The sequence below is a fragment of the Culex quinquefasciatus genome, chromosome 1, assembly GCF_015732765.1.
Source record: "Culex quinquefasciatus strain JHB chromosome 1, VPISU_Cqui_1.0_pri_paternal, whole genome shotgun sequence".
In the NCBI taxonomy this organism is placed as follows: Eukaryota; Metazoa; Arthropoda; class Insecta; order Diptera; family Culicidae; genus Culex; species Culex quinquefasciatus.
The window spans coordinates 129120770-129133558 of NC_051861.1; the positions used below are offsets into that span (position 1 = coordinate 129120770).

The 12789-nt window shown below is 38.8% G+C and overlaps 1 protein-coding gene across 6 annotated transcripts in view; it reads right to left on the minus strand.

Annotated features, from left to right (window-relative positions):
- Positions 1 to 5527: 5527 nt before the first annotated feature.
- The window catches only part of LOC6047045, a 16952-nt gene continuing 9690 nt past the window's right edge, over positions 5528 to 12789 (minus strand). For all 6 annotated transcript variants that reach the window (XM_038248254.1, XM_038248253.1, XM_038248252.1 and 3 more), the window contains 4 exons: positions 8059 to 8256; positions 7886 to 7987; positions 7365 to 7820; positions 5528 to 6961 (listed from right to left, as the gene is read on the minus strand). In XM_038248254.1, the coding sequence (XP_038104182.1) occupies positions 6678 to 6961; positions 7365 to 7820; positions 7886 to 7987; positions 8059 to 8179 (963 nt within the window). In that variant the 5' untranslated portion in view covers positions 8180 to 8256 and the 3' untranslated portion in view covers positions 5528 to 6677. The remainder of the gene's footprint in view (positions 6962 to 7364; positions 7821 to 7885; positions 7988 to 8058; positions 8257 to 12789) is intronic.

Sequence of the window (12789 nt, forward strand, 5' to 3'; positions counted from 1 at the left end):
GTCGACTCTTTGTCTTCGCTATGTCAATATTGTTTTATCCATCGATGGTTTCTTCAGTTCCTTCAAACTTTAAACTTAGATGCTTTTTTCCTCGATGTTCTTTCTAGCACCAAGAATTTTTTGTTCGATGATCCCTAAAATTTATTTTTCTCATAGCTTGCGTAGACAGTTTTCTTAAGGAGTTATTAGACTATGGCAAACAAACAAACTCGCACTTTTTTGTGTTTGACAGTTTGTCAAACTCGCAAACAAAGCCAAATGTATGTAAGCTGACGTTTCAAAAAAAAAAAAAAAAAACAAAAGTTGTCAAAAAGGTTGTTTGTGTATTTGCGAGTTTGTTTGTCGTAGTCTAATACTTCCTTTAGCTTTTCGTCTATCGAGATATTAAAAGTGCAATTCTGCCGTTCTAAGCATAATTGTCCCATGTCATTTTTTGACTATTTTGACCTTTTGACATTTTTAAGTTTAGTTTGTCGTATACTTTTCGAAAAATCCATAAAATCTACTACTTTGTTCGGAAACTCATCAAAAACAACACCAAGTCTGTTTGTCCCATCGTTACACTTCTACGCATAATTGTCCCACCAAGCATTTTCTTTCACGGAATCATTAGTAATACGAAGCATTGAGTCTTGTTTACATACTGTATAGCAAGAGGATCATAAAAAAAGAGTGATAAACTATTAACTGGGGCGATTGGGGACACATAGGACGAATAAGAACCCACGGGACAATTATGCATAGAAACACAGAAATCGATCGAAAAATTTCAAACGAGTTTTTCTCAGTTGCTTTTTTTGAACATGGGACAATTATGCGTAGAACGGCAGAATATGGAGTTTAACTTTCTGTCAAGCATCTGTAAAGTTTACCATGATAGCTGTGAAAGTTTCACTCCATGTTATACCAGCTCACATCTCTTTTTTTAACTTCTCGATTTCTCTTTTATCGCATAAAAAATCAGTCCCGGCTTCATCAAATTCCATATCATAAAAAAATATGAAGAATTGAACTTGAGTTATTCAAAACTAAATTATTTTTGCTTCAAAACACTACTTTTGATCTAAGAAATCAGGCCTTAGAATATTCAAGATTTTTTCTGAGACTCGCAAAATTTGAACAAAATTTTATAATTTGGTTTAGTTGTCTCCGTGAAAATGGAAAAATTTCAAAGCGATTTTTTTTATTTTATCGATTTCATTATAGATTATATTTTCGATCTTTTTTTATGAAATTGCAGGCCAAGTGCGAATGATTCTGATGATACCTCTTCAGTTGACGCTCAGGCGAGGAACATCCTGGAAGGAGCGTCACTGACTACGTCCGTAGTCCTGTTAGATCATTTCTTGATCAAGACAGTATAGCTCTGGTTCCTTGCAAGTGTCCTATTTTCTTACCTCCACGTTGGCTTGGTTTTCATGATGACCTAGCTGGTGGCCTGTGGAAACGGATCGTAAACCTTTGACCACCGCGGGTCAAAGTCGAGACGGCTAAAAGAAAGGGGCGCGACAATGTGGGAAAGGGATGTAATTTGTGATTGTAGACGGTATTGTTTTGATTCGCAGTATGTTGAGTCAACTGCTGTGGATGTACCTGAAACATCGCACAACGGGGTTTCTCTTTTCTTCATTCTCAACTACCACCTGTCTTCTGTTTATTTTGTTTCACTGATTTTCTAACGCGGCTTCTGTTTACTTCTGTTTACTCCATTTGATTTCGATTTTACTCATTTGAATCTCTTATTTCTCAACGCTTTTCCACTCTACACTGAAAATACGCCACACTTTTTTTTCAAGTGCCCAAACACTTGAAAGATTCAATAAAGCCACATCTTAGATCTAATTTGTTTGTGTTTGAATTTCAATCCAATCCATTATCAAATTCAAGTGTTTAAACGATTAACTTTTTGGTATTTTTTGACACCTTATTTTCATTCGGGTGGCTCAAACTTTTCAAGTGTTTTGCTCATGAATTTGCCCCACTGTGCTGAACTATTCAAAGTGATGAGGAAAACACTTGAAATTGATCTTGTTTTGATTTGAAATGCAGTTTCGTGACAGCATCGTCAGACTTTGCTTCGTTTCTTCATTTGTGCTTTGGCGGTCCGGTGTGTTCGTTTTTCGCAGGCCCGAATGACCGCGTGAGTTCGCTGCCGCCATGTTCCTGTCCAGTAAATTGCCTGCCTGGTTTGTGGCCGCGAAGCCAAGCATCACCACAAGGCTGCGTCCTCGGGCTCAGGATCCGTATGGTCAGCGGAAGGGCTCGGTCTCCCGGACCCGGAAGGAGGCCAACTTTGGCGATTCCGGAGATTCATCCACTTGGTGAGTGGGGAAAAAGATTTTTTTGTTGGGTTTTGTTTTGATTTTTGGATTTTTGTTGTGTGAATTGCAGGAAGGATGCGATTGAGCTGCAGATGCCGTACCAGGAAGCGTTTGATGAAATTAAGGAAAACACCCGCCGGGCGCTGGAGAATCGGTGTCGGTGAGGACAAGAAGCGGTGAGAAGCAGGATTCGATACATTCCACCCAGGGGCCAAGCAATGCGTCATTAGGATGGTCAAGGCACAGTTAGATTCGTTGGAACCAACCGCGGTTCCGAATCAACAAGAAGGTTCCCCGGGGGCCTCCATCTCCGCAGAAAGCGGTGGTGGCGAACAACCCGAACCTGACCAGGAGGACGATCCTGAAAGCAGGGACAACCGGAAGAAGAGACAATTTAACAACAAAAAGAATGTTCCATTTTTGACAAGCAAATAAAAGCTGTCAAAATAATTTCATGACGCAACTTCTTCTCTTATTTAAATAAACCGAAATCAATTTCTATTACATACAAACATGCATTGATTATGGAAGGAAAAATCATTTAAAACCAATAGATATAACGTGGTTTTCCATGTGACACAACACATCAAATTCAAGTGTTGTGCTATTGAGTTGACAGCATCTTTAGGTGCCCAAAATTCAAGTGTTTTGCGATTGATTTCTGAGTGCTCTGTACAGCAGGGTCAGATCATGTGTAGAACACTTCGTTAAGCTGTGTAAGTTTTGCTCAGTGTATTTTACCAATTGATGCTGCTGTAACAAACTGTCTGTTTTTCCTTAATTTGGCAGCGATGTCAATTTTGTTTATCTTTATTTATCTATTTGAATAATTTTTCATCTGCCCTATAAATTGCATTTAACACAATCTAAGCTTGTTTGTTACCTCTTTTTATTAACTATTGTTAATTTCATTATCTACTTATTAAATTACTATCTTTCTTTTACTATTGATTCTTAAAATAGTATATTTCTTTCACTGTCCATTGTTTTTAATCTTCACCCTTTTCTTCAAACAAATGAGGTTCGAGCCCTTACTCAATTTTTGGAATGATCAAAGAATCAACACAAATATTACTATTGTACTTTTGAAAAACTTTATAAAATGCTTAGGACCAAAAATTGTAACAAAACACCGACGACAAAGAAATAGCAACAGATAAACACGACTTAACATTAGGAATTATTTCAGGAGAAAAAAATACACAGTAAAATAACAACTAGTTTTTGAATTCAAACTAAAATAAAACAGTTTTTGCTTTAATGAAAGTTGATAGGCACACTTTAAACGGTTAGGCGCTTATACTACATCAAACCCTACGTAATGTACCACCCCGGCCGAGTTAAAATGCGTAACCGGAAAAGAAGGGTGTGCATGCTCACGAACACTCAAAGCGTGTTCTAGCGTGCTGCTCGTACTGACTCAGAGCAAGGGTGAGATGTAGGTGTAAGGGCAGTGCGTGTTCGTCGGGAACCTAGTGCATAAGATCGGTCAAGGCCCGTTCTTACACTGAAAATTGCGAATTGCGAATTGCGATCTTTTTTTATGAAATTATTGAAAGATGGAAACTTTTAAAAACATTTTATCCGGCTTTTATAGTCTTTCAAGGTGCTAATGAAAACTCAATTTAAACTAATAATTTGGCTAGACAAGACCATTGAATCGTATTTTGATTTAAATTCATTAAAATTTAAAATATATAATATACAGTCAACCCACATATTCGGAACACTTTTGTGATAATTTGTCAATAGCATGCCAAATGCACCTTTTCTGTCGACCCCACTATTTTTAGGGCCTTTATTTGGTCATTCTCTTTCTATTTCACTAGTAAAAGTAGAACTCTCTACACAAAAAAAAACTGCTTTTCAAAGCTATTTTAGCCAGAGCATCAAAACACTGCCTCCAAATTGCTTGTTGCCAGTGTGTGAAGTGATTATTTTGAAAAAAAAATGTGTATTCCTGGAGAGACACAAAAAGTTTGTTTACATCCGTAAGAAAAAAGTGTTCCAAATTTGTGGATTTTTTTAAGGTTCAATGTTTTTCTTTAAAAAGTTGATATAAAACGTTGAAGAATACACGTTTAGATGTATAAATCAGATATGCTGCAAAAAAAATATATATCAACTCAAAATAGGTACAAAAACATGAATAATGAAGAATGAGGTATAAAAAGTACTTTCTGTAATTTTAACATAAGATTTTTAGGCTTTTCTAATTTTTTTTCCATTAAATTTTCGTGAAATTTTGTGTTTTTGATTTAAGGCCCCCGTGAAAATTGCAATTGTAGAGCGTAAAAAATTACTAAGTCTAGCTATCATTATATCGAGAACTTAAAAAAGAGATGCGAGCCGGTAACATAAAAAAACCACTTTAAAATTGAATGAAACAATCAAGAAATTAAAAAGAGAGATGTGAGCCGGTAACATGGAGTGAAACTTTTCCAGCTATCATGGTAAACTTTACAGTAGCTTCGTGATAAAAGTATGTAAATTAGATAAGGTAAGGCGGGTTTTCAAACATTCAAAAAATTGTTAGAACGAATTTTGTATGGAGATTTTCAGAAAAAATAAGATTTGCCCATCTTTAGGTACTGCCTGTTGAATAATCAATCTTGAGAAAAATAAGTCTTCTTCAGTTTCACCTTAACATCCCTCATTTTTCTACTGACTTAAGTCTTGGAAACTTTTGGTTTGGTACGATTTGCAATGTTTGAATTAGGAGAACCTTTTGTCCCGCCCGTGTGGATCAATCGAACCGCGCACTGGACTCACAATCCAGAGGTCGCCGGTTCGAATCCCGCGGCGGGCGCTCTAAAATTCTTTGTGTAAATATGGGTATTCGGCGCCGTAGCTCCGTGCCGTACTTTCATACACTTAGGAGCCCAGGGTGGCAAAGTCCTTGTACATAAAAAGGAAGACACTAGTGGTTGGTACTAGCAATGGTGGCCGACAGCTATAAAGTCAACTTCGTTTCGTTTTTTCTTTCAGATTTTTTTTTTTAAATTACCGAATTACTATCGAGAAATTAAAAAGAGAGATGTGAGCCGGTAACATGGAGTTTAAACTTTCGCAACTGTCATGGTAAACTTCACAGGAGCTTGACAGAAAGTTTAACTCCATGTTGCACTTTTAATTTCTCGATACAATACAAAATGGAACATTTTCGGAATGTTTCAGAAAAAAAAAAAGAAAAGAAAAACTCTTCCTTGATTTTCCTAACTTTTCGTTTAAATGCCGATTTATTCTGATTTAGCGATTAATCACAGGTTCACAATTAGAGTTTCGTTCGTCATTAGTGTTCCGAATTGTGGTAGATATTTGAAAGCTATATGTTTCCTCTATTTGGACGGATGATAAAGGCTATCCTATAAAAAAAGTATGGTTTTTGTTCTTTCTTCTCGTTCAAATTGATCTAAATCGCTTATATTTTATAGCAAGTTTTGATTAGAAAATTTTTCACTATTTAAACTACATCGAGAAAAGGTAGTGTTCAAAGGTAGTTCATTTTACGGGGCTCCCGCTAAAATAAATACTTTTAAATATGAATATTTATGCGATATACTCTTGCAAGTTGCTTTCTTCCACTAAAGCTAAGTTTGTGATTTTTACCTAAATATTTCGGACGGCTTTGTTCCTTCTGTGTTAAGTGCATTTTGCTTCGTTGATAAAACGACGCGTGTGTTCGAACTAAAAAGAAGCGTGTAAAATTATTCAACATGCCCTAATATAAAAAAAAAAAACAACTAATGAAACAAAACGCGCTAACAAATTTCGACGCAAAACAAACCGTTCTCTCAGAACGCGCAGTGTGCCACGTGCTTTGACGCCATTATGGCGTCATAAAGTGACAGCAGTGTTGCCAAATTAAGGCTTTTGTGTGAGTGTTGAAAGGAAGACGACTAATTTGAAAAGTGTTCCACACATGCATTTTAAAGAAATTTTGTTAGATATGTAAGTTTGTACATTTACTTGATTTCGATTTAATTCTACTGGCTGATGAGAAAATTGGATTGGTGCACGTAACTGGTTACAAATTTACAGTGGGTTTGTACTGGAAAGAAAATGCATTCCTCTAACAGTACTCGATTGAAGATCGCCGGTGTGACCTTGCGTGCCGGGACGGACCGATATTAAATTAGCGTTCATCAATGAAATCCATTCATCTCCACGTGCCCCTTTGTAAATATATAGATGTTCGTCTACTAAACAGAAACTGCTACCGTTTTCAGAGGTATTGCAGAGCAGTTGAAACCTTGTGTGTGTCTATCTTACATCTTGCACAGTGCCCGGATGATAATTACCCGGGGGGTCGAAAAAATAAGATCGAGCGAAAAATGGCGCGTTTCCCACGACCAACTACACCTCGGTGTCGTGCGTCTGAATGCGGACCTTCTTGACGCTGCCGTTGCGGGACAGCCGCGGCGATTGGTAGCCCGGGTTCTGGATGCCGAGCGTGTCGGTGCTGCTGGGCGGTTTGGGCTTCTTCAGGCTGGACCGGAGCGGCGTGGCCGTCGTGCTGACCGTGCTCGAGCCCGTCATCGACGTCAGGGTGGTGTTCATCGACTGGACGCTACCCGAGGCCATGGTGGCGGTGCTGCCGCCGGTGTACGGCCGGCCGGACGAATCCGTCACGGAGATGCCTGGGGAAGGTGGGAAAACAACGTTAAAGTTGAGTCTGGATCAAGCGATTTTGAGTGTGTAAAGTGCAAATCGTAGCAGGCGCTACCTCACATTGATGAATCTTGATTTGACAGCTGATTGAAACGGGTGGAAAATTATTTCCTGCTCGGGTCACCTAAAGTGAGATGTGAGCAGACTTTTTGATAGAAGCAGGCGGAAGTTTTTGAACGCGATTTCAACTTCAACTGTCACGGACGAAAGTAAACAACAAACTTCAGTTTGAAATCATAATTTTGCAGCGACAAAACGTGAATTGGCTGATTCACGAAGTGATACGTCCGGGAGAGATCCGGCAGCAATTTGTATTGATTTGACGTTTGTTGAGGGTGCTTGCAAAAGATTCGAACCGACAAAGAAACTCACCAACTCGACTGCCGCGGCCACCCCGCCCGTTGTCCCGGTAGCCGGGGTTGACGACGGTGGTCGGCGTGGACCTCTCGCTGCCGGCGATCGAAACCGTCGGCAGCATCGTGGGATCGCCGCCGGGTCTCCGGGCCAGGACGAGATCCAGCACGGCCGCCACGGCTAGGCACAGCGAGAGTCCTACCACGACCAGCTGCAGGTAGAAGGACGCTCCGCGGGACACCTCGAACTGGCCGCGGCTACTGTCGGCGGTGACCCCGAACAGGATGGCACCGACCAGGGCCAGCACGGCTCCGACCAGCGCCAGCAGCAGCTTCTGAACGACTAGAGTTGTGTATCGCATGACGATCTTGTCCCGGGACGAGATCATGGCGATCTGCAGGATGCACAGCACGCAGTACAGGCCGAACGCGACGCAGGCAAAGGTGGCCAGCAGGCCGGACGCGAAGATGGCATCTGGAATGAGGGGGAAATTGGATTAGAGATTGAGTCTTCTGATAGAAACTGAACCTCTTTCGTACCGGATGGCTTAAAGTACGACACTCCGTTGCCGCACCGCTCCCTAAAAGTCAACTGGCGGCAGAGCTTCCACGGGCCGAAGTATCCCTGGTCTTCGAAGCCGGCTGCAACAAGAGAAAATAAAACCCAACCTCAGACATTAATCCTTCCCACCGTGGTTGCGTGTCGCACTTACGTGTCCGGCTGCGGAACCGGCCCCACACCGGCAGCCCGACGGCGGTGGCACTCAGCGCGAAGCACGCAAATCCCAGACAGGTCACGATGGCAGCGTAAATACTGGGCGCGATTGGTGCCATAGCGCCTCAGCATTATTCCGGGATTTTTTTTGTCCTGTTGACGGGCTTGGACTTGCGGTGGACCACGCCTGCCGAACCTGCCGCGATAGGAAAAGGAAAGGATTAGCGAGAAGGTCACGAGTGCGGTTTTGATGAATAATTGAACGTTCGAGTGGATAAGGCGGGAACCGGGAACGGTCAAAGGGCACCCCACGTGCGAGCGTGACTGGTCTTTGGAGAAAGTTGGAGCCATAAACTACTTTCCAGCACACAATATAATGTAACACTTGTGTGTTAGGTACTTTGTCGTCAGCTAGCTTGCACCCCTTTTTTCAGGAAGTGCAAACAGGTAGCACATGTACAAGACAAATATTTAACTTTTGGATATTCAACGCTGCATCGCCGACCCAAAAACGACTAGAAAAAAAGAAGACGCGTCCAAAGTTGTCTCCCGAAACGGTTCCAAACGGAGAAGGGGCGTCCGTGTCACGCCCAACAAATTACAGATGCTTGCCACCTTTCTTGGAGCGATCAACGACCGGCGTCGCTTCTAGGTTGACCTAGTCTCGCCAGCGGAGAAGCATTTATTAAATTTCTGGCGTGTCGTACGGGCGCGGTTGCGATTGCAGAAGAGTCAGCCACACCGCAATTGATGCGGTGTGGCGGCGACCACGTGTGCTTCTTCAATCGTTTGTTTTCGGGTGGGTATTCATAACAGCTTGTATATTGGATTGGCCACGCCAAGCGAACCCGCCTCTATTGTGGCCGTACCCTGCATGTTTACGCAAGCAATCAAGAGCGGAGACATCGGTACTTCCGTAATTCAACAACGTTACAAAATTGTTGAGGTAATATCACTCAAGCCCATGCAGCAAAAGTGAATTTAACTCAAGGTTTGGCTTTGTTTTCGTAAGCGTGTAATGTTTTGACGTTTGGCAAATTCTCAAATTTGTTGAGTAATTCTCTGAGATATCAAACAACGATTAAGTTTTACATTTTCGATTCAATTTTTACTTTCTCAGAAGTTTCTTTTTATGACCAAATCGGCCATTTTACATCGTTACTAAAAGATTCGTTAGTTCGTGCGATCCATACAAACATGTGATCAAAATATTTAGAAATCTGTGTCTTGAAAATGGGCTTTCGATCTATTTCGATTTTGAGGCAAGGTTAAAATTAAATTTCGGAAAATAACTATGTTGAAGAAAAATTAGATTAAATCAAAAATATGTTTCTCGAAAATCCAATTTGTTTCTTTTTTTGGTATTGATATTCGGTCCAATTGTTGCTGACATGTTGGATGCTATTTTGTTAACCCAGAGAAAACAAAGTTTTTCTTGTTTGTTTTTCGTTTGGAGGCTCTTCTTGCAGCAACTGTCTACAATGTTTTAAGGCAGTTATTGGACATTATCTGATTGTTTTTTGTCAAGCTTGGTTGTAAAATTTAGCTTAAATACACTCTTAAGTAATTATAACATTTCCAAATATTTTTGAAGTTTTTTTTATTTAAAATAGGATTTAAAACAGATTAGAACAGATTAAGTAAAAAGCGTGACATTAATTTTAAGCTTAAAAAATCACGATTTATTTATTTTTAATTGTTTAAGTTTTTTTTTAAATCATCGATTTCAAAAAAATATTTTCAATGTTTTGTTGACATTTCTAGAGTTTTTTGAAAAAAGGTCTAGTAAACAGAAATTTTGTTTTTTTTTATTTTGAAACCGCCATGAGTCACTAATTTGCACTAATTTAAAAAAATGGAAAACTGCGACTATTTTCAAAAAAGTTACCTAAAAATGGCTATAACTTGAAAACGGTGCACTTTATGAAAATTTCACTAAATTACTTTTTGATTGCCAATTTGATTTTACATCGAAAAATAAAGTTAATTTTTTTTTGCGATTTTTTGAAAATATTAGTGTTGATTCGAAAATTCATAACTCGGCCAAAGATTTTTTGCACAACCTGGAAATTTCTGAAAAGTTGGCAATTTATGCCCCCTAAAACATACCAAAACATAAAAAAATAAAAATTGTGTTTTTTTGCAAATCAAGTTTTAGTGACAAAAAGTTAAATTAAAAATCACCAATTTTTTTTACCGTGTATAATTTTTATTTCAGTGTAGTCCTTATACATACCTACAACTATGCCGAAGACACCAAATCGATCAAAAATTCCTTCAAAAGATACAGATTTTTGAATTTTCATATATCATTTTTGTATGGACAGCTGCCAAATTTGTATGGAAAATTATATGGACAAACTAATGATGCAAAATGGCTTCTTTGGGCATACCGAAGGCACCAAAAAAGTTTCAGCCGGATTTAAAAATACAAAAATTAAAAATCTTAAAAAAAGATCGATTTCGTAGAGAACTGCTCATAGGTATTTAAAAACACCCTAAAAGCAAAAAAAAAAACTCTAGAAAAAAAAGTAATTTTAAAAGGACAAATTTTGTTCTCAATGAAACATTTAGCCTTCTGGGTTATTGCAGATTCATCAAAATCGCCTTAAAATGACATGTCTCAATAGATGTTATCTTTGAGTAACGAAAAATGGCAGAATGTTGATTTTTTTTTAATGAAAAATACTTTTTTCGGAATTCCGAGAATGCCTTCGAATCAGGCGTCCAACTTTACATCTCTTTGACACCAAACTTCCAAACACCACCATTTCATGCTGCAAATTATTGGAAAACACGTATTTTTTCTAATGTTCGAAAATGGAAGGGGTCGTATAAAAAAATGGAGCTCGGATTCGTAATCAGGGTCAAAAATTACCCCTCAGGACAACGTTTCACGCAAATCGAAGAAAGGTTGGGACAACTGCTGTGTGTGTTGGCGGAGAATGGCCATTTTTTTAGATTTTCATGCAAAATACTGAAAAATCAACTGTGATTCGATGAATCAACTGTGGTCTAGCATAACAAGCTGTCATTCAAGAAACTGTCAAGAAAAAGTGTGAGCTGAATTTTCAAAATTTATTTTAAAATTAAATTGCATAAATTTGCATCTTAGTATCATGGTGCTCAGAAAAAATATGCTTTATCGGTGTGTTTAATAACTCAAAATGGTCCTTTGGTCATAGATAAAGCACTAATCAGCCAAAAAAAAAACATGTCATAAAATTTGCACTTGTTTGAAAGAATTTTAACTTTTGGACAAAATAAAAACATCCTCGATTTTAGGACAATATCTATCAAGTCTGTTTATTTCTAACTTTCTATTCATTTGTTAAATTTTGAAGCTATTTTATTAAATATCGCTTACATCGAAACGTCACTGAAGCCTATGCAGCAAAGTTAATTCAACTCAGAGTTTAGTTATTTTTCCTTTAACGTGTAAAGATTTGACGTTTCGAAACGTCACACGCTTATTGAAAAAAAAGTTATTAAAAAAGATTCTCCAGCAAATTTACGTTAACCCAAACTGAAGTCTGGCAGAAATTTTGTTAAATTTTGAAATTATTCATGTGAATCACTGCTTATGTCACTTGAGAAAACAAATGAAAACGAAACTTTGGAGCGTTTGGGGGAACGGACCGATAAGGTCCCACGACGTTGACGCCCATCCGACGACGACAACGAGGGTTTGGTTTTGTGGTTCACTGAAGGTGGTTTATGTTGTTAGGTGTTGTTTACCAAGTTAGGGGCAGGGTCGATGCATGATGACGAAATGTGCTAAAAATGAAAGTTTCCTCTTTGGTAATTGTTTGGACAGGGGGTTGGGCCCTCCGTCGTGATAGCGAATTGATACGGGTTGCTTTGAGTAATTAGTGGTTCTCACTCAATAATGGTTTAGCGTGTGAGTCAGGAAATGGAGTTTTTATTTTATTTTTTAACTATGATTTTGTTCTGAAAAAATCACATCAAAATAATTATTTTAAAATTCAATTCACTTCAAAAAATAACAATTTCAGACTATGAATATTTCCGAACACCAATCTGAATAGCTTCAAAACATTCCCACCCTAGAAGCACCTCGTGTACACGCTAATTAACATTCCTGAGGTGCAATAAAGTGAACTATCGAACTTGTCAATCATCGCACAAAACATGCGTTAAAAAGCCTGCTGGGATCGCGCTCATAGCGTTCCATTCATTCACGGTTGAGGCGAAACGACAAACAGAACAAATCATAACTTTGGATTGCGTGCTGTCATTTGCAGTCGAAATGCGTGTCAAGATTGTGTGATAAAGGTAAGATTTCGAGATTTTTTGTTTTAGATGTTTGTTTTTTTGTTCTAGACAAATGAAAATGGTCTGTTTTTGCAAAGTTTTAAATTCCATTGAACCTTTATTACATCACCTTGAGCGTGTGCTACCTTGGCTACGTTAACCTAGTGCGTTCCCTCCCATGGTACCCTTTAACGAACAAACACGCACAAAAAACATGGGAGGCATAAAGGAGGGGAGGTTCGAGGTTGGGGTCACGGAAGCACGGTAGTGAGGGGCCATGCAACAGAGCACGAGATCGTTAAAGATAAATTCGCGTGACATAATCGCGGTGCAATGGGCACCGGGCCTTTTTTTTGAAAAAGGTAAAAGCAAACCGAAAAAAATAGTTTATTCGAAAATTACTTGAACAATTAAAAAAAAACATTATTTTATGATTATGAGAAATTTATGAAAG